This window comes from Pteropus alecto, unplaced genomic scaffold, assembly GCF_000325575.1.
Source record: "Pteropus alecto unplaced genomic scaffold, ASM32557v1 scaffold86, whole genome shotgun sequence".
In the NCBI taxonomy this organism is placed as follows: Eukaryota; Metazoa; Chordata; class Mammalia; order Chiroptera; family Pteropodidae; genus Pteropus; species Pteropus alecto.
The window spans coordinates 10,363,668-10,388,390 of NW_006442109.1; the positions used below are offsets into that span (position 1 = coordinate 10,363,668).

At 36.0% G+C, this 24,723-nt stretch overlaps 1 protein-coding gene across 2 annotated transcripts; it reads left to right on the forward strand.

Annotated features, from left to right (window-relative positions):
• Nucleotides 1–1,563: 1,563 nt before the first annotated feature.
• MTFMT (mitochondrial methionyl-tRNA formyltransferase) lies at nt 1,564–23,260 on the forward strand. Of its 2 annotated transcripts, none has more exons than XM_006920261.3 (9): nt 1,564–1,799; nt 3,607–3,816; nt 5,663–5,785; nt 7,089–7,191; nt 8,308–8,383; nt 11,628–11,719; nt 18,274–18,352; nt 19,177–19,259; nt 20,710–23,260. In XM_006920261.3, exons 1-9 carry the CDS (start codon nt 1,579–1,581, stop codon nt 20,905–20,907), a joined length of 1,185 nt encoding a protein of 394 aa, XP_006920323.1. In that variant the 5' UTR covers nt 1,564–1,578; the 3' UTR covers nt 20,908–23,260. The 2 variants fall into 2 exon arrangements, with proteins under 2 accessions (XP_006920323.1, XP_015451631.1); XM_015596145.2 differs by having other exon boundaries at nt 5,687–5,785.
• The last annotated feature ends 1,463 nt before the right edge of the window (nt 23,261–24,723 follow it).

Sequence of the window (24,723 nt, forward strand, 5' to 3'; positions counted from 1 at the left end):
AAGGCAGCTCTAGGGAATAGGGCTACTTGCGAAGAATTTGGGCTGCTGAAAATTAAATGTAGTATAATTCAGGCTTTCTAACTCAAAGAGAGAAATGACATAAACAGAAATAAAGAGTCACACTTTAGACAACAGCCAGATTCTAAGGTAAAAACCTAAAGGACTATTTGGGTTGTATTTATAGATCATGTTGTATGGAAAAATACTGTTTTTAAAAATATTAGAATCATATTCCACTTACTCTCATAGAGGATATTGAAAGAGAATTTAGTTGAAGGATACAAGGTTTGGGGTCCCATCTCACGTTCCTTCTCATATATGATCAGATCAGCAGAATCATTGGAAATACAGTCTCTCTTTGCATCTCTCTTTCTACTCAACACACAGGTGAACTTGTCATTGACTAGACATACATGAGATGACTTCCTTCAATAACTCCCAACTGTGAGAAGCAGAAGTCCCCACAAGGCATTAAAGGGCACATGGATAAAGACAATAAATCCAGCTCAGGGTTTCAGAGAGGATGTCTGAACTTGGTATTGAAGAATGGATAGTATTTACAGAAGAAAAGACGTGGAGAGGTAGCCTAGGAAGAAGAGCATGAGCAAAGGCATAAAAGCAGGGATGTGCAGAGCTCGTAATTTAAGGGAAAGGACTGGTCAAATGTCACTGGGTCTAGGACTGTGTGATGGACAAAGGCGGTAAGAGTGAGATTAGAAAGGAATCTGGTCTCCTTTCTATAGCCAAGATGTGTGACCACATTCAAGGAGAAGGCCACTGCATGGGCTTTAGGAATAAAGAACCTAAGCACCAAAGGTCCTTAGAGATCTTCTAAGCACAGCTTCCCCTACCTATTTTCCCTAAGAATCTCCTCTATGGGATCCCTCTGTGCAAAAGAACCCACAAGGTAGGGGATAGAGTAGGGCCTTTGATTCACTTGAGTGATTACAAGCAAGTAATTGAGCCTCAGTTTCCTAAGGTGCAAAATGGGGACACTGACCTTTCCTAGTACGTAAGATTGCTGTGAAGGCCAAATGGTTAGGGTTGCGCTTTGGAGCTACGTGAGCTAGCTGTGAGGAACTTAGCTGGATAATTAACTTCGCTGAACTTCAGATTCTCTTCAGTAAAATGGTTGTAATAATATCCACCTGGTATGGTTGATATGAGATTTAACTGAACTAATCGATATAAAATGCTTAGCCAAAGCGCGGCATGTAGTAAATACGCAGTAAATATCAGTTACCATAATAGCTGAGAAAATGACACAGAATTATGTAAATGAATGGGAATTTATTTTCTGAAAACACGAAAGATTTGTTCCCAAAAGAGTTTTTGAGAGATTGACTAAATCGTGCAAATAAATGCAACAAAAATCACAGGCTCTTGTAGGCTCTTGAACCTACAAGTTCCTTTATCAGCTCCAACAAGACGGCCACGCCCCCAACCTGATAGGCCCGCTCCCAGTCGTTGACAGACCCCGCCCCTCCGGGGAGTTCCTCCTCGGCCCCGCCCCTCGGGCCTGGCTCGGGCACGCTCACCCCGACGCGCCTGCGCGAGGTAGGCCAGCGGGCAAAGGAGATGTGGGTGCTGGTGCGGCGCTGCTGGGGGCCCCTGCCAGCGGGTGGCGGCGCGGGCCGGAGACCAAGTCCCGGGTGGCGAGCGCTGGCCTGGTTCGGCGGGTCTCCTGGTGGGGAGGACGGCCGGGGCCCCCGAGTCCGCGAAAAGCCGCCGTGGCGGGTGCTCTTCTTTGGCACAGACCTTTTCGCCCGCGAGACGCTGCGGGCTCTGCACGCCGCCAGGTACCGAGGCCGGGGTTTGGGGGGCCCAGCTACTGAGGGCGCCGATGTCCAGCCTCTGAGGGCGGCCCCGACGGTTTGGACTCCCGTTGGGGAAAATAGCGGCGCCGGAGGGGTGCAGGCCCAGATCTCGGCGTCTCCGGGCGCCCGGAAGCTGCACGGCACCCACCTCCCTCCCCTGGTCCGTCCGGTCTACACCCTACACTCCAGGCCCTGTCTATGGGCTAGCGGGCATCCCAGGGTGCCAAGCCCGTGCTAGCCGTGTGTATACATCACCTCCGTCCAGTCCCCCCACCTCCCTACCGGTTTTGCGTGTAAGGTAAGGAGCCCAGAAAGGTTGAGCTATTTGCTCAAGGTTATCAGCTGAGCTAACTGGGATTGAAAAGGGGTCTGACTTCAAAGTCCTTCCCTTTCCACTTCCTCCTACTGCCTCTGATCCATCTAATATATACTCTTCGATCTTCTGGGCGTCTTCTTACCAGGCACATGCATCCTCCGACACATCAATGTCTTATTCCTTCACTCCTCGTCTCCTCCCTGTATACAGCCGGATCTAGTTTTCTGAGGCTGACATGAGGACATAATCAAAATACCAAGTATTCAAATGAATAAATTTATAAATCAGAACTCCTAGATATACATTTAGTATTTATAAAATTTAACAAATCTTGTATACTGGAAAAAAAATATTTGCGATCCAACCTGTCCTGAAGTCTATAGTATATGGTAGCTATACCCATATATACTGCTCTGCCCCATTTCCCTGCAACCTCCAGTTTTTTATTTCCCCATTCCGTTTTTTTCCTGATGCACGCCCCCCAACTCATTTCTGCCATCTCACTCCATCAAGTCTTTCCTACAAATACTTCACAGCAGCCCCTCATACTGACTCTCTCATCAATATTCTTGTTTCATATTCCTCCTTCTACACACTGCCCTCTGTACACACCCAGAAACAGTCCCTTCACACCTTTCCTTTGCACACCGTCCATAATGCTGCTTTCCCCATATTGCCTTCCATATCTCGCACTGCCTGTATCCTGCCCCTTCTGCTGTGTCTTCATTTGGCAGTTCCATTACTCATGCACGTATACTTTTTCTCATATCTCAATATGTGATGCAATGCCTGCTAAATATATAAATGAACAGTCTTCCTGTACACTGGAATACTATGCAGCAGATAAAAAGAATGAGGTAGTGCTATACATACTGTCATGGAGTGATTACCATGGAGTGTGTGTGTGCATTTAAGTATTGTTTGATTAACACATGGTTATGGTACAAAATTCAAGAGAATCAAAGGATATACAGAGTCAAAGGATATATAGAGTCAGTTCCTTCCACGTATCTTCCCAGTTCCTCTCTTCAAAGACAGCCACTGTTTTTAGTTTCTTATTCTAGAAATGTTCTATGCATATGTAAGCAAATGTATAATTAACCCATTTTTTAAAAAAGACTCACATAACAGCATATGTAGTGTTGTTAAGAAGAAAAAAAATGTAGAGCAGTGTATATAGTATCCCTAAATAATAAATAATAAAATGTCTGTTCTGTATATGTTTCTCTTTGCGCAAGAAAATTTTAGAACTATGCTGTCCAAACAGTAGCGACTAGCCATATGGGGCTCTTTAAATTTAAAATAATTAAAATTAAGTAAAAACCTAGTCTCTTCTATATACTAGTTTAAATCATTTACCCTTAAGAGCTTCATGAATTTAATCATAAAAATACCACAAAGATGTGTGAAGTAGTTTAGCTTTGACCCATTGTCTTAACACTGTCACATTTTCTTCCAATCTTTCCAACTTAGCGAAAACAAAGAGGAAGAGTTAATTGAAAAATTGGAAGTGGTCACAGTGCCCTCCCCATCACCAAAAGGACTGCCAGTGAAGCAATATGCTGTCCAGTCTCAGCTTCCAGTGTATGAGTGGCCAGATGTGGGATCTGGAGAATATGATGTTGGAGTGGTCGCTTCGTTTGGCCGACTTATGAGTGAGGCTCTTATTCTTAAATTTCCCTAGTAAGTTTTATTTATAAGGAAATATAAAGACCTTGGACTTGATATCTATAAAATGCAATAACATGAACTCTGATTATGCTTTCTTTAGTATTTTATCTTAGAATAAAAAATGTTAGTAGTGGCATGAATTGTTAAAATGTATGGTGCTCTTTATCACTATCTATGGGTTTTTCACCCACCCTCACTTAAGTTCCATGTATATGCTGACAACTCCCAAATTTGTCCCTCCAGTTCAGATTTCTCCCTGAACTCTAGGCCTCTGATACCCAGCGCCTCCTCCACAGCTTTGCTTGGATGTCTGATAGGTACTTTACATTTAAGATGTGCAAAATGACATTCCTGAAATTTCACCCAAAATCTGCTCCTTCCAAAATCTTTACCCCAGCAAATGGCACCTCTTGCTTTCTAGTTGCTCAGCCCCCAAACCTAAGAGTCTTCTTAATCCATTATCTCACACCATGCATCCAGTCCAACAGGAAATCTTATTGGCTCTGCCTTGAAATCTGTCTAGAATGTTCTTTCATCACTTTCACTGCTGCCACTCTCACCTGTAGTACTGCACTAGCTTCCTAACTGGTCTCTACTTTTGTCCTTGGCCCTCTCAGTCTTTTGCCAACCCAGCAGCCCAAGTGTTCCTTTTAAAGCATAAATCAGATCATGTCACTCTGCTCAAAATTCTATGGTGGTTTTCCATCTTTACTCAGAATAACAGTCAAAGTTCTTATATTGGCTTGTGAATACTTGCCTGCTTGGTTTGGTCTTCTGCTGGTTCTCTGGCCTCATCTTCTGGAACTATTCCTCAGGTTCGCTCCACTCTAGCCACACTGACCTCCCTGCCGTGCCTTGAACTTGACAGCATTGACCTTCCTCAAGACCTTTGTACTTACTGTTCCCTCTGCCTGGAAAGCTTTTCTCCCATATATCTACATGGCTATTTCTTTACCTCCTCATGTTTTTGCCCAAGTGTCTTCTTATTGGTAGAACCTTCTTTAACCACTATTAAAATTGTAATCCCAATACTCGCTTTCCCTTCTCTGCTTTATATTTCTGAGCACCTGAGCACCATCTGACAAACTTTTTACGCATTTTCTTTTTCATTGCTTATCTCCCACTCTTGGTTTATAAGCTCCCTGAGGGAACAATTTTTTTTTTCTGTTTAGTTCACCATTGCTTGTATCCCCAGTACTTAGAACATTACCAGCACGTGGATTGTGCTCAGTAAATATTTGTTGGATGAGTGAGACTGAGCTGAACAGTGGATCTTAGAATATAAGACACTCATATATACACACTCTAAAGTGAATAATCATGCTGATAGAGACATCATTAATGACAGATTAGTAAATTATTTAAATTGCTCATTAATGGATGATAGGTGTATTGGGGTAAACAGCAAAGGTGAATAGATCACTTGATGGGGATTCAGGAAGCTTGTTTTAGTCATTCTATATGTGAACTAAGTGAAATGAGGGTAATTATGTAACTAAACTATAAATATAACTCACATCATCCATGAAATGCACGATAGGGTCTGAGTGATTCTACTCATATAGTAAAAAATGCATTTTTTGTTTTTATTTAAAAATTCCTAGGCATAAGCTGTTGTGGAACACCTTTGGAACAACGCATATTCTTGCTCTGTTTTTAATTGTTTCATTGGTCGCTTATGGTAAGAGAGTGAACTTAACTCTGGCTCCCTTTTCAGGTGGTACAAGACTAGATTTAACTGTTAGTTTTTAAAAATTTCTGGGAAAGTTTAATGATGAAAAGTAGCATATTAGTTTAGGTAGCAGTAACTAAATGGAACAGCCCACTTGCATACTAATTTATGCCTTTTCTAACTCAGTGGCATATTGAATGTCCATCCCAGTTGCCTCCCAAGGTGGCGTGGTCCAGCTCCTATCATCCATACAGTGCTTCACGGAGACACAGTTACTGGTGTAACGGTTATGCAGATCAGACCTAAAAGGTAGAACTTATTTTCTTTTCTTGAAATCTCTTGTGATTTTTAATATCGATATCAGCCTCTCTGGGTGGGAAGGGAGGAAACAGGTAAATGGTTGGTGCTCACTAATTTCTCTAACTCCAAAGTCATCCCTTTGCTTTTGTATCCTTTCTGTTTTTAACTTGTTTCACATAATAAGCCTTCTATGTTTTGGTATTTATGCAGCATCTCTTTAAAGCCCTTGTGAAATTTTTAATATTTTAATTGAAATAAATTACATCATTAACAACTGGATTTCTATAGAAGACATTGTTTTAATGAGAGATGGATTTTTGCATATTAGTTGTTATATTAGTCTCGGTTCTGCTGGCCTTGGTCTCTGTGGTCAAACAATTTTTAGAACCCGATGTAAGAATATATTGTATACCAATAGTTGCTTAAACATTTAAATTTGTTACTATACCTACAGTCTAAGAAACAATTATTTTAAATTGCTTCAGGAATGTATTAAGCCTCTGCCTATTGTCACCTAATTGTCCCCATAGAAAAGATGATTCACAAGTTCACAAGAGCAATTCAGTGTCTGAGATTTGCTATAATTTACTTGAGAAAAAAAGAGGAAGGGGGTAGATGAAACAAGAGTGGCAAAACTTTGATAATTCTAAAATCTGGGTGATGTATATATGGTGATTCATTAGACTTCTCCATTTTTGTGAATGTTTGTAATTTCTCATAATAAACATTTTATTAAAGCTCAAGTTAAAAATAGGCCACAGAGTTAAATATTCAAAATAAATTATATTTCTAGTAAAAGTTAATGGCCAGTATTTACAGAGCTTGATATAAAATGTAAGACTCATGGGAATGCACACACTTGTGCCTACTTATAATCAACAGTGATTATAATCCAGGCAAAACTCTTGTTCTTTGAGAGAGGAAATATGAAAAGAAATAATTAGGAATTTCCTAATTGTACTTTCTTAGAAAAGAAATTCTTTGCTCTATGCTTTCATTATACAAATAGAGATTTTAAAAAATAATATTTATTACTAATGGTTGAATTATCTATAATTCCAATTAAATCCCTGATATGCAACTTTATAGTTTTTTCTTTGAGGAATAAATAAATTTAAAAACTAATTACAGGTCAGATTTTACTCTCCCTTCTTTCAAACTGACATTTCTCCCTTGCTAATGACTAAGTCAAATTCATAGCCAAGGTCAAACTGTTCTTGTGGTATGTAAACACTCATGTAGACAAACATTTTGATTGTAAGAAATCGTCAGAAATTATATTATTGTTTGTTTTTTATTTTTATTTTTGTAGATTTGATGTAGGTCCAATTGTCAAACAGGAAACCATTCCTGTGCCACCCAAAAGCACTGCAAAGGAATTGGAAGCAGTGCTGTCAAGACTGGGTGCCAACATGGTAAGTTCTCTGATATCCCACTGCTTTTTATTCACTTGCTAGATGAAAAGAACAATTACATGATTTTAAGTTGTCGTTTTTTTAGAGAGCAATTTCTGTCCATGGCTTCCTAAATATTAGCTTGGCATTTGTGATCTCGTGTAAGTCTTTGAGAATTTACACAGAGTGGGTACTTCATAAAGGCTTTCAAATGAAACATGTGATCTTATATGGGCCACTATATCACAGTGAGGCTTTTAGACTATTCTTCCCAATTTCACTCCCCTCAGTCTCATAGATGTACTTTTCTTTCATCTTTGTCATACTGAACCAGCAGCATTTCCTAGGTGACTCTTAACTTTCCTCTTACTTCTGTGCCTGTGTTCCAATCATTTGCATCCATATGCACTGGAATTCTACCGACCCCCTAGTTATAAATGATCTCCATGGCTTTGTATAGCTTGTTGTGTAGCTCATTTAATCTGCATACAGTAGGGTCTGAATAAATGCTTAATGACCAAATTAATGATTTTCGTATGAACTTATTAATTTTCTGTAAAGGAAAACACTCCCCCTAGCTATTTGGATGGTGCGTCCTATTCTAGGCACATGCCTCAGAAATGCTGTTATAATAGTGGCTGTCATTTATTGAGCACCGGCTTGTGTTCTAGATACTCTATAAACTTACTTTTTACCTTCTCAGCAAACCTTTGACGTAGCTGTTGCTGTCAACACTTATACAGATTATGACATTGAAGGCCACAGACAAGTAAAATAACTTTTCCACAATGACATGGCCAATAGGTGGTAGAACTGGGATTTGAACACAGAATATACTGTTTTTCTGTGAGGCTCAACTGGTGAGAGTGTGAATGACTGAGCGTAGTCTGTCCTGGTTCAGAAAGCTTGCACAGCCAGGCAAAGCTCAGTATTCTCTGGAAGCAAATCAGTGACCTGCACTCTACAGAGAGTGACATCTCTACTGAAACTCCACCGAGCAGATGTATATCCTCACAGCTTAAGCCAATTAACTACCTCGCCTGTCACCCAGCTTTCTGAAAGCTATAAATTACATGAATTGTAATGTATTTCTGCTTTTATTCTTTTCATCTTCGATATATTGTTCTCCTTTTTAAGCTTATTTCAGTTTTGAAAAAATTACCTGAAAGTTTGAACAATGGAAGGCAGCAGCCAACTGAGGGGGTGACACATGGTGAGTGAAGCCTGCAAAGACTCTTACCTCTTTCATAGGTTTTGTTTTTTGTTGATGGCATCTAAACATTCTGACTTCTTCACTTACACATTTCCCTTAATTTTGACTAAAGAGTAAGTGCACACTACTATGTCCTTTTCCAAAGAATGGTTGGTAAGGTTTCCCTCTCCCTCTTAATATATGCAGCCTCATGAAAGATTGGAAATTTTGTTCCTACTTTTTATATTGAAAAGTATCAAACAGATAAGTTGAAAGACAGTGAATACCTGTTTAACTCAGGGTCAACAATTATTGATGTTTGGCCAGATTTTCTTTCGTTCTCTAAATGTATGTTTATTTAGTATACATATTTTAATTTCTGTTTAACCATTTGGAAGTATGCATCATGACCTTTCATCCCTAAACACTTCATCATGCATCCCTAAGAAAAATGAACAGTTCCATAATAGCATCTAATATCCAGTCCGTATGTATTTTCTTAATTGTCTAAAAACGTATTTTATAGCTATATATTTATCAAACTAGGATCCAATTTTAATTAGTTGTTATGTTTCCTTAGTCTCTTTAATCTAGAGTGATTCTTCCACTATTTTTTTCTCCTCCATGTGATTGACTTTTTGAAGAAACTGGGCCAGTTGTCTGTTTCCTTCCAGTGTTATTTCCTATAAACTGAAAGTTCAAATGGCTTGGTTAGATTCAGGCTTAAAATTTTTGGAAACAGTATTTCATAGATGATATTATGTTCCAGTGATATTTTTTTCAATTTATTTTTAATTTTAAGGAGCTTGTTAAATGTATGATTTAATTTTATTTTAAAAACATTTACGTGATTCAAAAGTTAAAACTATTTAAAAGGATATGCTTGGAATAGTCTGGCCTGTCCCTCCAATCTTAGGATGCTCATATCAATAAGCCATAATATGAGGTTGCATTAAGGCTAGTAAAGCTAAGTTTGATCACTTGGTTGAAGAGGTGACTACCAGATCTATACAGTATGAAGATGTGTTTCTTCATTTGCAATCAGCTGGTAATTTGTGGGGTAAGACTTTGGCACCATGCAAAAATCCTGTTCTCTAACAACCTTTCATATAACAATTTTAGTGTGGATTGATGCTCCTACTTTGAATGAATTACTTAATTGGGGATTGCCAATAGTGATTTTCCAACTTCATTTACATTTAGTAATTGGCATTGTTCTGTAAGAAGAGCTTTTCCTCATTAATTGGGCCTGAATTTTAGTTCATTCTAAAATAACAGGGTAAATGCTTAATTTTTTCTCTAATTATCAAGTTTTAGAGTAAGGAGTTGGTACCATAATTGCCTTCAGTTATGATGGCCACTAAAGTTTTTTGAAATTATCATTTGACTCATGGATTTTCATTTATTGTGCTTTACAGTTAATTACAATCATAATTCTTTGTGCAACTCAAATTGTCCCAGATTGGCCAGTGGGAGCCCCTTAACATTGGCTCCTGTATCCTTTCGATATCCCCCCAATCCCCAACTAGTTTTTGAGTGCTTCCTGGCTGTCTGTCATAAGATGTCCCAGGCTCACCTTGTAAATTCTCTGTCCTACACTGGAATCAGCCATCTCTCCCTTATTCGTTTTAGTGGGGGAGGGGGGAATTTAGAAACCATCTGGTATAACAGTATGTTTCAGCATGAGGTGTCAGTGGACAAGGCTAGGATTATATTTTTAAAAAATGTTGGAGTTCATATTGTTTCTGATTCAAACTTTAAATTATGGGGTTTTAAAAAATATTTTCTCTTACACTGAATTTTTTTTTAAACAATACTAATGTTTATTTTTTCTACATAAAATAGTTTTGAAATTATAACACCAATATTACTACAAACAGTAAAAGTACTAAGTAGAACTTAAGATTTCTCTGCAGTTTTTTTTTCCTTTAAATATATCCTGCTAAGAGTATATAGTCATAGTACTTTGTTCAAAACTTCCTGAAGATAATTATATTTTCCATGTGATTTTGCTATCTAGTTTGATATATAGTTAGGTCTATTTGCTTCAGTTTGTTTTTAATTTTCAGGGTTGCTTTTTTCCCCTGATAATTAAATCTTATTTTTGAATATAGAAAATATTTACATGATCGAACAGTTAAAGCCATTTGAAAAGGAATACTCAGAAAAGTCTCATTTCTATCTCTAGCCCCTCCAATCCTGTTTCCCTCCTTCTATAGTAACTATTTTTATTAGTTTCTGATTTAGCTTTCCAGTTGTTTACTTTTATCAAAATAAACAAGAACATATATTTTAAAATCGATTTTTCCATTTTGCTTCCACTAAAGGTAGCATAAAATATACACTCTTCTGCACCTTTCATTTTTTACTTAACCCCGTATCCGGGAAATCATTTGCTATCAATAAGAAGAGATTTTCCTTGTTCTTTTTTGTGGTGGCATAATTCTCACTTGTGCAGATATAGCATAAGTTATTCAACAGATTTCCTATCGGTGGACATTTGGGTTGTTTCCAGTCTTCTGCTATTTCAGTGAATAACTTTTGCTAGGAATAACTTTATGCATGTGTTACTTCTTAATCTAATAGATAATAAATTGCATCTTGGAGTAATTTTAATTTACATTACTCCTTGAATGAATTTGAGGATCTTTTCAATATGTTTAAGGACTATTAGCATTTCTTTTTTCTAGGAAGAGTTTTTTGCCAATTTTTCTATCAGGTTTTAGTCTTTTTCTTCTTGGTTTTTAGGAATTCTTTAATCAATAGATATAAATCTATATAATAGATATAAAGTATTTCTAAATACAATATAAAGTATTTCTAAATACACTATACAATATATAATTATATTTATATTTGATATATAGCTATATGTCTTCTATATATCTATATAAATAGATATAAAGTATTGTAATATAAATTGCAAATACTTTTAGTTTGTCATTCGTTTTTTGACTTATGACATTTTTTTTTGTCTTGCAGAAGTTTATTTTTATTTAGTCACATTTATCATTGTTTTCTTTAATTGCTTCTGGAGTTTGAATTAGAAGGATTTTTTTCTGCACCTAGGTTATAAAGAAATTCACCAGTGTTTTCTTCTAGTACTTGTATGGTTTATTTAATTTTATTTTATGTTATGAAAAATTTCAAACATATACAAAAGTTTAGAAAATAATATAATGAATTCTCTTGTATCTATCATTCAGTTATCAATTCATGGACATGGAACCTGATATTCATTCTTTCTATTGGCTTTATCTTGTAGCCCCTAAGGTTTCTGTTGGTACCAGCTGTATAAAATGGGAGGAACAAACTTCAGAGGAAATATTCAGACTTTATCGTGCCATTGGAGATATAGTAAGTTAGAAGTCAGATTGCAGTTTTACTTAATTGTGTGTATGTATGTGTGTGTGCGTGCGTAATTCACTTTCAAATATTTTTAGGAATGAATCTAATGTAATCTAAAGATCTTGAAATTTGTTTTTTTAAATTATTTTCATTGTAGTAAAATATACATAACGTAAAATTTACTATTTTAACCATTTTTATTTTTACATGTATAGTTTAGTGGCATTAAGTAACCTCTGAGCTTTAGTTTGTTCATTGGAAAATTAGGGCCGATATAATGTATATAAAGCATCTAGTATACCATCTTGCACAGAGTAGGTACTCATTAAATGATCTCTTCTATTCATTCATTCATTAAAGAAAATATTTATTGAAGGCTTATTATGTGTCAGGCATTGTTCTAGGTACTAGAGATAAAGATAATGTGGGAAGGCAGACAATAAATAAGCAAATAAATAAAAATATCAGTGTGATAAGTTTCTTTCAGAAAATTAAAATAAGATAATGGGATAGACTAACTGGAGGTTATTTTAGATTGGATAGATGGGGAAGGCCTTCTGAAGTGACACTTAAGCTGAGATCTAAAAGACAATAAGGAGCCAGCCATGCCAAGATCAGTACAAGAGCATTCCAGACAGAGGGAGCAACTAGTACAAAACCCAAGGTAGGCTAAACCAGATAATTTCATTACAAGAAAAGAAAACTAAAAAATCAGTATTCCTTATGAATATAGAGGTAAAAACCCTCAACAAGATTAGCAAACTGAATCAAAGAACATGTAGAAAAGGATTATAACTATGACCAAGTGGGATTTATCTGAGAAATGCAAAGTTGGTTCAACATACAAAAATCAATCAACGCAATATACCATATTAGTAGAATAAAGGACAAGAGCCACATATTTGTCTCAGTAGATGCAGAAAAGAGATTTGACAAAATGCAACAGCTCTTCATGATAAAAATGCTCAACAAATTAAGAAGAGAAGAGAACTTCCTCAGCCTGATAAAGAACATCTACAAAAAACCCACAGTTAACATCATATTTAATGGCAAAAGACCGAAAGCTCTCTGCCTAAGAACAGGAGCGAGAGAAGGATGTCTGCTCTTACAACTTCTCTTCAACATTGTCCTGGAGGTAATAGCCAAGAGATAAACAAAGGTAACCAAATTGGAAAGGAGGAAGTTAAACTCTCTATATTTGTAGATGACATGATCTTATATTGATAAACTCATAAAGAATCGCCCTAAAAAACTACTAGAGCTAATAAATAGTAAAGCAGACCTAATAGTAAATAGAAAGACCTCTGTGTTCATGGACTGAAAGACTTAATATTGTTAAGATGGCACTACTCTCCAAATTGATCTACAGACTCAACACAATCCCTATAAAATTCCAGTTGACTTCTTTGCAGAGATCTTGAAATTCATATGGCATCCCAAGAGGCCCAAAATAGCCAAAAAATCTTGAAAAAAAAGAACAAAGTTGGAGAACTCACACTTCTTTTTTTCAAAACTTACTACAAAGCTACAGTAATCAAGAAATGTGATACTGACATTAAGATAGACATATAGCTCGATGAGACAGACCTTAGGGTCCAAAAATAAACCCATATATTTATGGTCAATTAATTTTTGATGAGCGCCAAGACAATTTGATGAGAAAAGAATGGTCCAAGCTTCACCACATGGAGCTTGGACAATTGGATATCCACAATCAAAAGAATGAATTTGTATCCCTACCTCACACCATATAAAAAAATAAATTCAAAATGAGACCTAAATGTAGAAGCTAAAACTATAGTACTCTTAGATGAAAATACAGGGGTATATCAAATTTAGAGGTATGACCTTAAATTTCACTTTTTAAAAAATATTAGAAGGTCAATAAAATTTAAAATTCTTTAAAAAATGTAAAAAAAGAAAACATAGGGCTAAATCTTAATGATCTTGAATTAGGCAGTGGTTCTTGGATATAATGCCTAAAGGATGAGCAACCAAACTAAAAATACAGAAATTGGACTTGAAAATTCAAAACTATTGGGCTTCAAAGAACACACTCAAGAAAATGAAAAGATAACCTACAGAATGGAAGAAAATATTTGCAAATCATATGTCTGATAAGCATCTAGTATCCAGAATATATAAAGAATTCTTAAAACTCTACAGCAAAAAAGACAACCTGATTAGGTAACGCACAAAAGATCTGAATAGACATTTTCCAAGAAGATACATAAACGGCCAATAAACACATGAAAAGATGATCAGTTTCTTTAGTCATTAGGAAAATGACAATCAAAACTACACTGAATATAGATGCTCTGAGTTGCAGATGTCAGGCTAGAAGCAGGCCTGTGTGCCACTGTAGACTCTCTCAGACTTCAAACTGGAGTAACGTAGAAAATGAACTCAGAAATCAATGCACATTTTGTCAGCAATAATGCCAGACCCAGTTTAACATACACACCATGGCCCAGCAGGTTTACCCAATGTTTCTAGTCCTAGATCCTGCCTATAATCCATTTTCTGTTCCTGGGGCAGGTTTCAGAAATGGAGTTCTGTATTTTCCACATTCTTAGTGCTCAGTATCCTGGCTTCTTCATACCTCAGTCCCCATTGCCCACAACACTTAACAGCATACCTGTATTCCCTACATGTTGTAATCCAGCACGGTTCTGGCACTATAGTGGCTATGGGGAAAAATGATAACAAAAGAGACTTCAACTGAACTTCAGCAGGTTGAGAACATGAGTGAAAAATAAGTCTTATCCTCATAAGGCAAAAGTCGTGACATAGATAGGGTGACCAGTATCTCTACTACTAATGTTGACATTGAAACTGACAACATTCCTGAAGAAACAAATAGGGCTTCATCTTCTATTGCCCAGAAGAGGGAGTTACGTGGTAAGAGCTCTTCTAATGACACTCTGTGGAAACACACCTCAGGGAAGCTGCATCTGAGAACAAGAAAATGAGGATGGAAGAGGGTAAAGGATCCCATGTAACGAAGTTCTGAAAGACTTTGAAAGAAACTATCCATTCGCATGACCTGGCTTATGGTAAAGCCATGCCAGAGAACATGGTGCAGCACAATGGGATTTCACAGAGTTCATGTGAAAGTCAGCGTGTGCTCAATAACCCTCATGAGGGTAAAGACCACATTATGTATAAAGGTAAACAAAGAGCTGTCTAGTCAGAGCAGTGTCATGATATTCTAAGATCTAATGATCTTAGAATTAACCATGATTAACCATGGAGATGAACTTGGGTAATGAAAAGAAGGGATACAAATCTTGCTGTTCTTCGAATCTTGCCCTTCCAGATGAAGTAAAAGACAGAAAACTCAGAACTCAGAATTGGAGATGTCAATAAGCTTCAGCAGCAAAGGCCACTGATGCCAGCATGAAAGCAGTCAAGGACCTGAACATACAATCTAAATCCCAGAAGCCCCTTAGCATTGTAGAAAGGAAGCCAGACAACAGCAGTGGGAGCCATGACTTCCCTGAGAAACTGGATGAAAAGGAAGCGGGAGATTGGAACAGCTACCTCCAGAGGGCTGCTTCCTCCGCTGCCTGGTCGGCCCACTTTAACAAAGTTGATAAAGGCATCCAGTGTGATATGAGCTGGTGGCAGGTTGCAGAGCAAGCGAGGTCTCCTGAGCCATCACCTGAAGAGAGTAGAATGGGAACAGGGAGAAAGTCGAGACCTTTAGCTTTATCCTAAAGATGGAAACTTAAAGATATTGGTAATGATCTCTGTATTCCATTTCATAGGAAATTATTTTCTGAGTTCCAGCTACAAAGAATAACTAAATATTGCAATGTCATGTTTACTTTAGAACATTGATCTCTTTTGATTTGAACTAATAAAGCTATTATACCAACAGCTAAGTTAAGAAAATGTGACATTATAAAGCTTTTGGAATTATAAGATATAAAGCAGTAAATAAATTGAATTGCATATAAAAAAAAAAACTACACCGAGATACTACTTCACACCTACTAGGATCACTATAATTAAAAAAAAAAGTGTTGATAAGGACGTGGAAAAATTTGGAACCCTAATACATTGTTGGTTAGAATGTACAGCTGCTATGGAAAACAGTTTGATATTTCCTCAAAAAGTTAAACACAGATATATTACTACATAATGATCCTTATCTTCTGCAATTCACCTTTCCTCTCCACTGAGAAAAGCTTGTGCTATAACAGAAGGAGTACTTATCTTGGAGCCAGAAGTGAGGTCTGATTCCTAGAGCTGCCATTTACTAACCAATAGCAAGACCCTTATCTTCTCTGAGCTTTTGTTTTTTTACCTCTAAAATGAGGTTAATGACTGGTCACAGCTGTCAAGATCAAAGGAGATAATCTCTGAATTTAAATCCATGCAAACGTGATTTTGACAGTAATGATGGTAAACGCTGAAATGACTGTATTCTTACCATCCCTTTCCTTTCTGCAATGCTCTGATCACAGGTGAAGGTGAGCTTTACCTCCTCAAGTATAAGAACTGTATATTCTGATTATATTCCTAGCGTATTTATAACTCAGCAAATGTAAATCTTTTTTTAGTCAGTAAGCATGTTTCAAAAGTATTTTGAGTTCTTCAAAAGTAAAAAGTTACATGAGAATTATTTCATAAAGCAAAATGAGTTAAAAGTTATAGAAGAGGATATTGTACCAAAATATATCATATGTAATGTTATAAACAATTATGAACTTCAAATTTACTTAATTTTAAAAAATTTAATGTTTAAATCTTGGCAACAGCCTAACTCTACTAAAAATTAAATGTCTTCTTTAAGAGATCTCATAAAAAGAGCACTGAGCTGAGAATGAAAAAAACATAGATTCTGATCATTGGCTCTGCTACTAACCAGCTCTGTGTCTAACCTTGGGAAAAATATTTGCATTTCTCTGGGCCTCACCTGCTTTATCTATGAAATAGAAGATTGAACTACAGTCTGAAAATAAATTTATTTAATTCAGATATTTGAAAAAAATTATTTCCTGGTGTGTATTAGTTTTTGTTAACATCTTTAAATCAAATTCTGAAGTGTCAGGTATATTGGAAATGTTATGTGATGAAGATGACATTTCACGTTGGGGGAAGGGTGAGATGGATTATCTACTAAACAGCACTGGGACAACTGGTAAGCCATTAGAGGGCTATCTTTTGAAATCAAAATAAAACCTAGATGGATTTAAATAAAAATACGAAACCACATTGTTTCTTGGTTAGTAAATGGCAGCTCTAAGAATCAGATTTCACTTCTGGCTCCAAGGTCTGGAAAAACACAATTGAATAATTTTATTATAATTATATTATATATTATATATATTATAATTATATATAATATAATTATAATAAAATTATTCAATTGTGTTTTTCCAGACCTTGGAGATTATATATTATAATATTTAATAATCTTGAAATGCGGAGTAGACCTTTTTAAGCATAACATGAACCACTGAAGTCATGAGAGAAAAGACTGATAAATATTACTCCATAAAAATAAAAAATAGTATACGTAAGACTAAAAATCAACAATAAAAATATTCATAATACATTCAAGAATTAAAAATCAACATTCAAGACTAAAAATCAACAACAATAAAAATATTCATAATACATTCAAGAGTTAAGGGGCTAATTTCCTAAAGGCTTTCACAAATTAATAGGCAAGAGATGAACAACTCAGTTTAAAAGGAGAGAGGCAGAGACCATAAACGGATAGTTTTCAGAGAAATAAATAAAATGTACACTTTAATATATGGAATGCTCCTCAGTCTCACTAATAATAAACAGCAATACATTGTCATTTTTTCTCTTATTAATACATTTTAACAACAAAATGTTGATGTTCTTTAATCTAGTGCATTAAAAAAAAAAACAATAACTATCCTCTAGAAATGTAAAAGTCCTCAAAAATATATCTACCAGGTTATTTATTATCACATTTTGTAATTTTATAACAGCAAAAAATTGAAAATAACAAATATTCCATCATAAAGGTATTGGTTGAGTAAATTATGGTACATTCATAAGATGGAATACTATGCAGCAGATAAAAGGAGTGAAATAGTTAAGTGCACTGATGATCATGGTTTATGGTTAAGTAAAAAAATCCCTTGAAAAACTGTATGTTCTAGATTTTTGCAATAGTATTTATAGAAAAATACAAAGTTATTTATTTAAAAAATATAAGGATATTTGATGTTAACATCAAACTGCTATAACGGTTACCTCTGGGGATGGGAGTACAAAATAATTTCACTTTCTAAATTTTTTAATGTAATTACTGTAATGCTTGCATTTTTCATAATGTGCATACATTTTTCATTAGAAATATTAATAAATATATACATTAATTTTAAAATATTGTTTAATGTTAGGATCTTTTAGAGTCTGGAGACTGATATAGGAGATCGTGTTTGTGTTCTATTCAGTAAGATTTGGAGACCGAGTAATTGGAGGAAAAGTCAGACCTGATTGAGACAAAATAATAGTTGAAAAGGATTTGAGAATTGAATATTTCTTTAATCATACTTTAATTTTATTTGCAGATTCCGTTGCAGACACTCTGGATGAATAATACCATTAAACTTCTGGATTTGGTTGAAGTTAATAGTTCAGTCCTCGCAGGTACTTTGAATAGCTGGCATGGAAAATGTTTTCACTCCAGTCTATTTGAAAATGTCCCTATTTTACCATAGGTCACGTTTACTAAAAAGAAGGATTTTTAGTTTGTTTCAGTTCAATAATGATAACACTTTACATTCATTCATTGCCTTACTCATTGCAGTGTCTTTTCACATGGGTTCCTCATTTAATAATCATAGGAACCTGGGAGGTAGATAGAACAGTGCTGCTATCACATTTTAAGCTCTGATTTCCTGCGCTAAGGTTTTCAGGGAATGTAAAATGACTTGGTTCATTTCATGCTGGTGAATATCATAATGAAAATCTATGGGCCCTTCAGTGAGACTCAGGCCATGGTATAGCATTTTACAACACAGGTCTGCTCTGAAGCCCATCAGTGCCCTCCCAACATGGTGGACTGAAGGAGTGTGAATCACAGGAGGAGCTGGTGTAGTTCAGAGGGAGTTGGAGTTCTCCAGGAATCTAGAATTGAGATTTGTTTGATCATGGATGAAAGGGCCAGCTTAGATCCTAAGCCTGCTGTATATTTCTCCACTGGTAGCTAATTATTTCCCCCAAATGGTCAAAACTAGATTTAACATTTTAGATTGATTTCTGGGAGACTGGGTAAAGGACTCATGTGTAGGGAGAGCTTCCCTTTGGGTTTGAGATATGCAGAGAGCACCATGGCTCCATTTTAAGTTTTGGATTGTAAAGTCAGGTCATCAGCCGATGGGCCCACTCTAATGTTTTTTGATCTTTAAGAAGCACAATTAAGTTGTATAATTATTCTCTCTCTCATATCCTCCCCCTCCCCTACTCTTTAGATCCAAAATTAACAGGACAGGCTGTTATTCCAGGATCCATAACATACCACAAACAGTCGCAAATACTGCTGGTTTGTTGCAAGGTACATTTCTTTGAGGTTTCAATTACTATACTTGTTTTAGTGAGTTTTTACAGCTTGTATCATTTATCATTTTTAATTAGCACTTCACTCAGTTGCTTATCCATCAGATTGAGCTAATGAACAGTTTAATTTTCTTAAAAAATAGTAGAATTTCAAATAATTTTGAAAAATAGTAGAATTTCAAATAATTTTAAAAAATAGTAGAATTTCAAATAATTTTTTGAAAGGGATTAAAGTTTGCCAAAGTTTTTTTTACTGAAACAATGAAAGAAGATTCAGTAACTTTAGTGCTTCCTTAAAAGAAACATATATTTTCATTAATCCAATTTAATTAACAAGCTCTTTTTAATAATTAACAAATCTTGTTTAATTAACAAGTCATCTTGTTAAAATGACTATCAGAAAAGATGGTATAATTTTTTGAAAGGGATTAAAGTTTGCCAAAGTTTTTTTTACTGAAACAATGAAAGAAGATTCAGTAACTTTAGTGCTTCCTTAAAAGAAACATATATTTTCATTAATCCAATTTAATTAACAAGCTCTTTTTAATAATTAACAAATCTTGTTTAATTAACAAGTCATCTTGTTAAAATGACTATCAGAAAAGAGTGATATTGAGGTAGCTAGCTGAACTACAGTGCATGTGTCCTACTTGCTTTTACTATCCAACAGTGGTTAGAGAGGAGATTTCTTAACTATTTTAAATGGCTTTGGAACCATTATTGTTTTATAAGACAATGGCGTTATCCTGAGAAGTGTTCCACATTCCTTCCATATCCTGAGTGTTTTCCTTCCATATCCCATGGTGTTTGTGTGAGATGTTTCATGCTCACCAACGGGTGTTTTAAAATTGTGATAGATTGATCTGACCCCTGCAGAATGCAGATACAGAGCTCCTACTTCAGCCTCTCTTCATCTTCAAGTTATTCTGGAATAACATTGATTGCATATGTCTTGTCCTTGTCTGGGTCTGTGAATATCTGTATTGCAAATCTGCAATTTGCTCTCATAGAAGAAGCTGGAGTTGTCTGTACATGTGAGTTTGAGTCCCACCAGTTTTGTCACCATGAACAAATCACTCACCCTCTCTGGGTATCAGTTTTCTCTTCTAAAATCACTTTTCTCTGGGGATGATACTGACTCTGTCTACCTTTTAGAGTGGTTATATAAATCACAATAAGATATATGGACACACTTCGAAAACTGTACAGCACCATGCAAATATAACATACCTTTTTATTCTGCTCCCTCTGTGTTTAAATAGGTTTATCAGGTCTATACATGTGTTATTGCTCCTTGGTAATAAACTTTTCAAGTCAAAGAAGTATGTTACATATGTATTATAGTGCTCTTTGCAACTAGACACTTAATAAGCTTTATTGGTTTATTTGTTTTTATGATAAAAGTTTTGTTATCACTGCCTATTCACTATTTGTCTTTTACCTTTTAGGATGGCTGGATTGGTGTACGATCAGTGATGCTCAAGAAAACACTAACAGCTACTGATTTCTACAATGGATATTTGCACTCCTGGCACCAGAAAAATGCCCAAGCTCATCCAAGCCAATGCAGATTTCAGACTCTCAGACTTCCAGCAAAGAAGAAGCAGAAAAAAGAATTTGTTGCTATGCAACAGTGCATTAAGTAGTTAGGAAGAAGATGGACAAGACCTATTACATATTTGTAATTTATTAAAAGCCTTATTTACAAGGAATTACCTTGACTTTCAAAAAGATGACACTGTTGGAGGAAGAGAAGATTATTGGGAAAAAGATGAATTACCTCACTTCCCACTTTTTATTTAACAGTAGTTAAAAACAACTTTTCTACTTGAATAACAAAAGAAGCTTTAAATAAAAATTTAATTTATAATATCGAACTCAAGGAGATTATATCTTAAGAGCTAGTGCAACTAACTGGTATGCATATGCATACGGAAAAGATGTTCTTTAAAAAGTGTATCTATCGAATGTTTAAAATCTATGTCCCCATTGACTATGTTATGATTTAGGAGTATTTAATCTGTATTTCTGATTTTCAGTAAGTAGTTAAGTCAGCTCTTTAAATTTTTCCACCATCTAGCTCCCATCAAGTAGAAAAGATAAATAATAATCTCTGTCACATTGATCTAAGGAAGTACCCACTCAGATACTGCCACAGGAGTGGGGAATCTTACAGCTCTCTGCTTATTGGTCCTGATCTCTTACTACCTAGTGGTTAATGGTCTCGGTCTGCCACTCCGATTTTAGTCTAGGGGACAAGATTTCATTGTAGAGATGATGAAACAAGGGTCTGGCAACAGCTAGCTAGTGACAACACTAAGATTAGAACTTGAAGACAACCGTAGATTTTTTTTTAAAAGGATTTTAGTCTAGGGTGGAGCCTACTGGTTATTTAGCCAATTACCATTGCCCTTACCAGGCAGAATCTCATATGTCAGACCACTCTAGTCCTTGGTCAAACTGTGCGTGAAGGCCCACCCCAGTCCAATGAGTTCACCTGCATAGAAAATAGCCTAATGCTGACTAGTGGATGAGGGCTGCGGGTGAGGAAGTGTGCTAAAAAGGGAAGTTGGTCATCATGATTGGTATGCTTAAGACTATATGAAATACCTTTTGTACATATGAAATCTTGAGGCAAGAGTACAAGACCCATCCCACAGGGAGCAATTTCCCATTCAAGGAGCCTTGAGCCCATCCTGGGACTGGAGGATAAATACCAGGTTTAGAAATTCCATCTTCCAGTTGGCGGCCCATTCTTTGAATAAGTAAATAAGTGCACATCTCAGGCCTCAGGAAACTATGTGACTCATTCTGTTTAGGCCCCTATAGAAACCACAGTCCAGTGTGACTGAGCAGGGCTTCTCATCTGGATGAGAATCACCTGTAGTACTTACTAAAAATGTAGATTCCTGGGCTCTACTCCAGACCTAGACTCAGAATCTCTGGATATGGGACTCTGCATTTTATCTTACTCAACAAATAATTTTTATGCTAGAGTAGTAACATCTTAACTAGTTTAAGAGGTACACGTGGATCTGAGCCATATATTGGCCCCTAGGTCCAGAGTCCTTTCAGGGAAGATAGACCACAATCTATTCTGTTCTCTGGCTAAAAGGATGGATTTGCAAACACATTCTCTCTATTGCAAGATGCTTCTATTTTAGTTCTTGTCACTGCTGAAAAACATTAGACCCCAAACAGAATTTACTCATTACTAGTTGGGTGACCCAGGACAAGTTGTTTAAATTTTTTAAACTCTGATTTCCCAATTTAAGAACATGGGTAATTATCTTGAAGAATAGAAATACATATGAATATGCCCAGGGAGGTGCCTGGCACATAGTAGACACTCAATAAATGATAGCTAGTATTGCCACCACTATCTAAAACTGCCATAATGCCTTCTTTGTGTCTGCAACAGTATTTCTCCTCTGGATGGCAGTAACAGCTTGTGGAGATAGATGCCTTTAAACCAACTGGAGGAAAAGAATTTTAGAGTGGGAAATGACCTATGATTTCATAACTCAAAATTTCATTGTAGAGATGATGAAACAAGGGTCTGGCAACAGCTAGCTAGTGACAACACTAAGATTAGAACCTGAAGACAACCGTAGATTTTGTTTAAAAGGATTTTAGTCTAGGGGACAAAAATGTTTCTGAGCATAAAAAGGTGCTCTTGAGAATGGCTGCCAAAAAGATGTTTATTGTTTTTATACTTTGTACTTAAGGCTGTATATACTTTGTATATGCAGGCTATTTTTATCATTTTTTTCTTTATATTCATCAAATAATTTCAAGGCAAAAATATACTATTTCTAGAGGCAGAGTCTTAGATTTAACGAACATGGTATGAGCCCCAGCCCTGTCACTGACCATAATAAGCCTAGGCTGGTTACTCACTCTCTCTGAATCTGTTTCCTTGTCTATGAAGTTAAAATTGTACCTACTTTGCAAAGGTTGTCATGAGGAATAAAAATAATACAGGTAACGAATCCAGCACAAGGCCTCAGTACCGTCATTATTAGCTAACATTTGTTGATTGCTGATTACATTTCTTGAGAACTTGACAGGAACTATCTCATTTTATCCTTACAATAACCCTCTGAGCCAGGTTTTGTAATTGATCCTCATTTTTCCAGAACGTTCAATAGCTCATAAGTGGTAGAGCTGGAGTTTGCACTCCAGTAGTCTGATACCAGTCTGTGGTCCTAACCCTGGACTGCCCCACCTCTATGACAAATGTTTTTATCCTTAATCAAGGAATTTAATGTGTTAGGCTTTCGTGCCCAGAAAGGCAAAAATGGGAGCACATTTTAATTGTGTACCCATTATATGCAGGCACTGTGCTAGACTATTTCAAAACAATTGTCTCGTTTTAGTTACTATTTAATCACTGTCTTTATTACCTCTACGAATTCATAAAGTTTTCTGGAACCATACAGATTTTTTTTTTTTTGCTTTATTTTTTAGTATATTAGTGCAGCTCTTATGTTACAGGATTCTTTATTCCTGCTCTTCTTCAAAAGTAGATTATTGCATTGTTGTTTATGGAAAAAACATTGAGATGCTAGGTTGGCAAATAGTACTTTTACTTAGAGATTTTTATTTTAAAAAGTTAAAAATGGACAAACATTAACATCCAAGAAGCTAAAATATAGTTTCCATCCAAGAGGCATTTTTGTGTGTATACTTTTTAAAGTTTCATTGGAAGAGAGAGGCAGTGGGGGGCTTCTCAGAAGCAGCTTTGAGTAAAGGCTATTATAAAGAGTCTATAATATATCTCATAAATATATAAAATCCAAGATATTAGAATTGTAAAGAATTTAGGGATCATTTAGTCCAACCTTGGACTCAATTTATAGAGAAAGAAACCATACCCAGAAAGAGGAAATGTCTTGCCCAAGGATAGAACTCAGGTTTCTTAACCCCCAGATGATAATAAATTATTAAATATATAATAAATAACTGTATATAAGTTGTTTGATAGGACCTTTAGGTAGCAGGCTATAGAAGAGTCATGTTAGTATCTTCATTGGGCAGTTCTAGAATCCCCACTCCGTGTCTGATCCCTATAATCTAGTGTGGTATGTATATGACACAGACTCAGTCTGGCAATGAGGAAACAACATTCATTTTCAATCTTGGGTCTTAGCATAATTTGATACATAACACTGCAGTCAAGTGTATCATGAGAAGCTTTAAAAGTATGGTATTACAAGAATTTGTTATTAGTATGAAAAACTAAATATTTTGTTCCTCTTTTACTTTTTCACAAATCCATGGTCTTTGGGGGTAAAATAGGGGTAATTCACTCTGGTGGGTCAAAGGAAGGAGGCATTTTAAATAGTGGGAAGAGCATATACAAACACCTAGAGGTTTGAGACCTCACAGAGTGTTCAGGGCCCCTTTGAGAGAGCCAGGCCTGCTCTAGCCTGTCCACCTTGGACTTTCACTTGAAGACA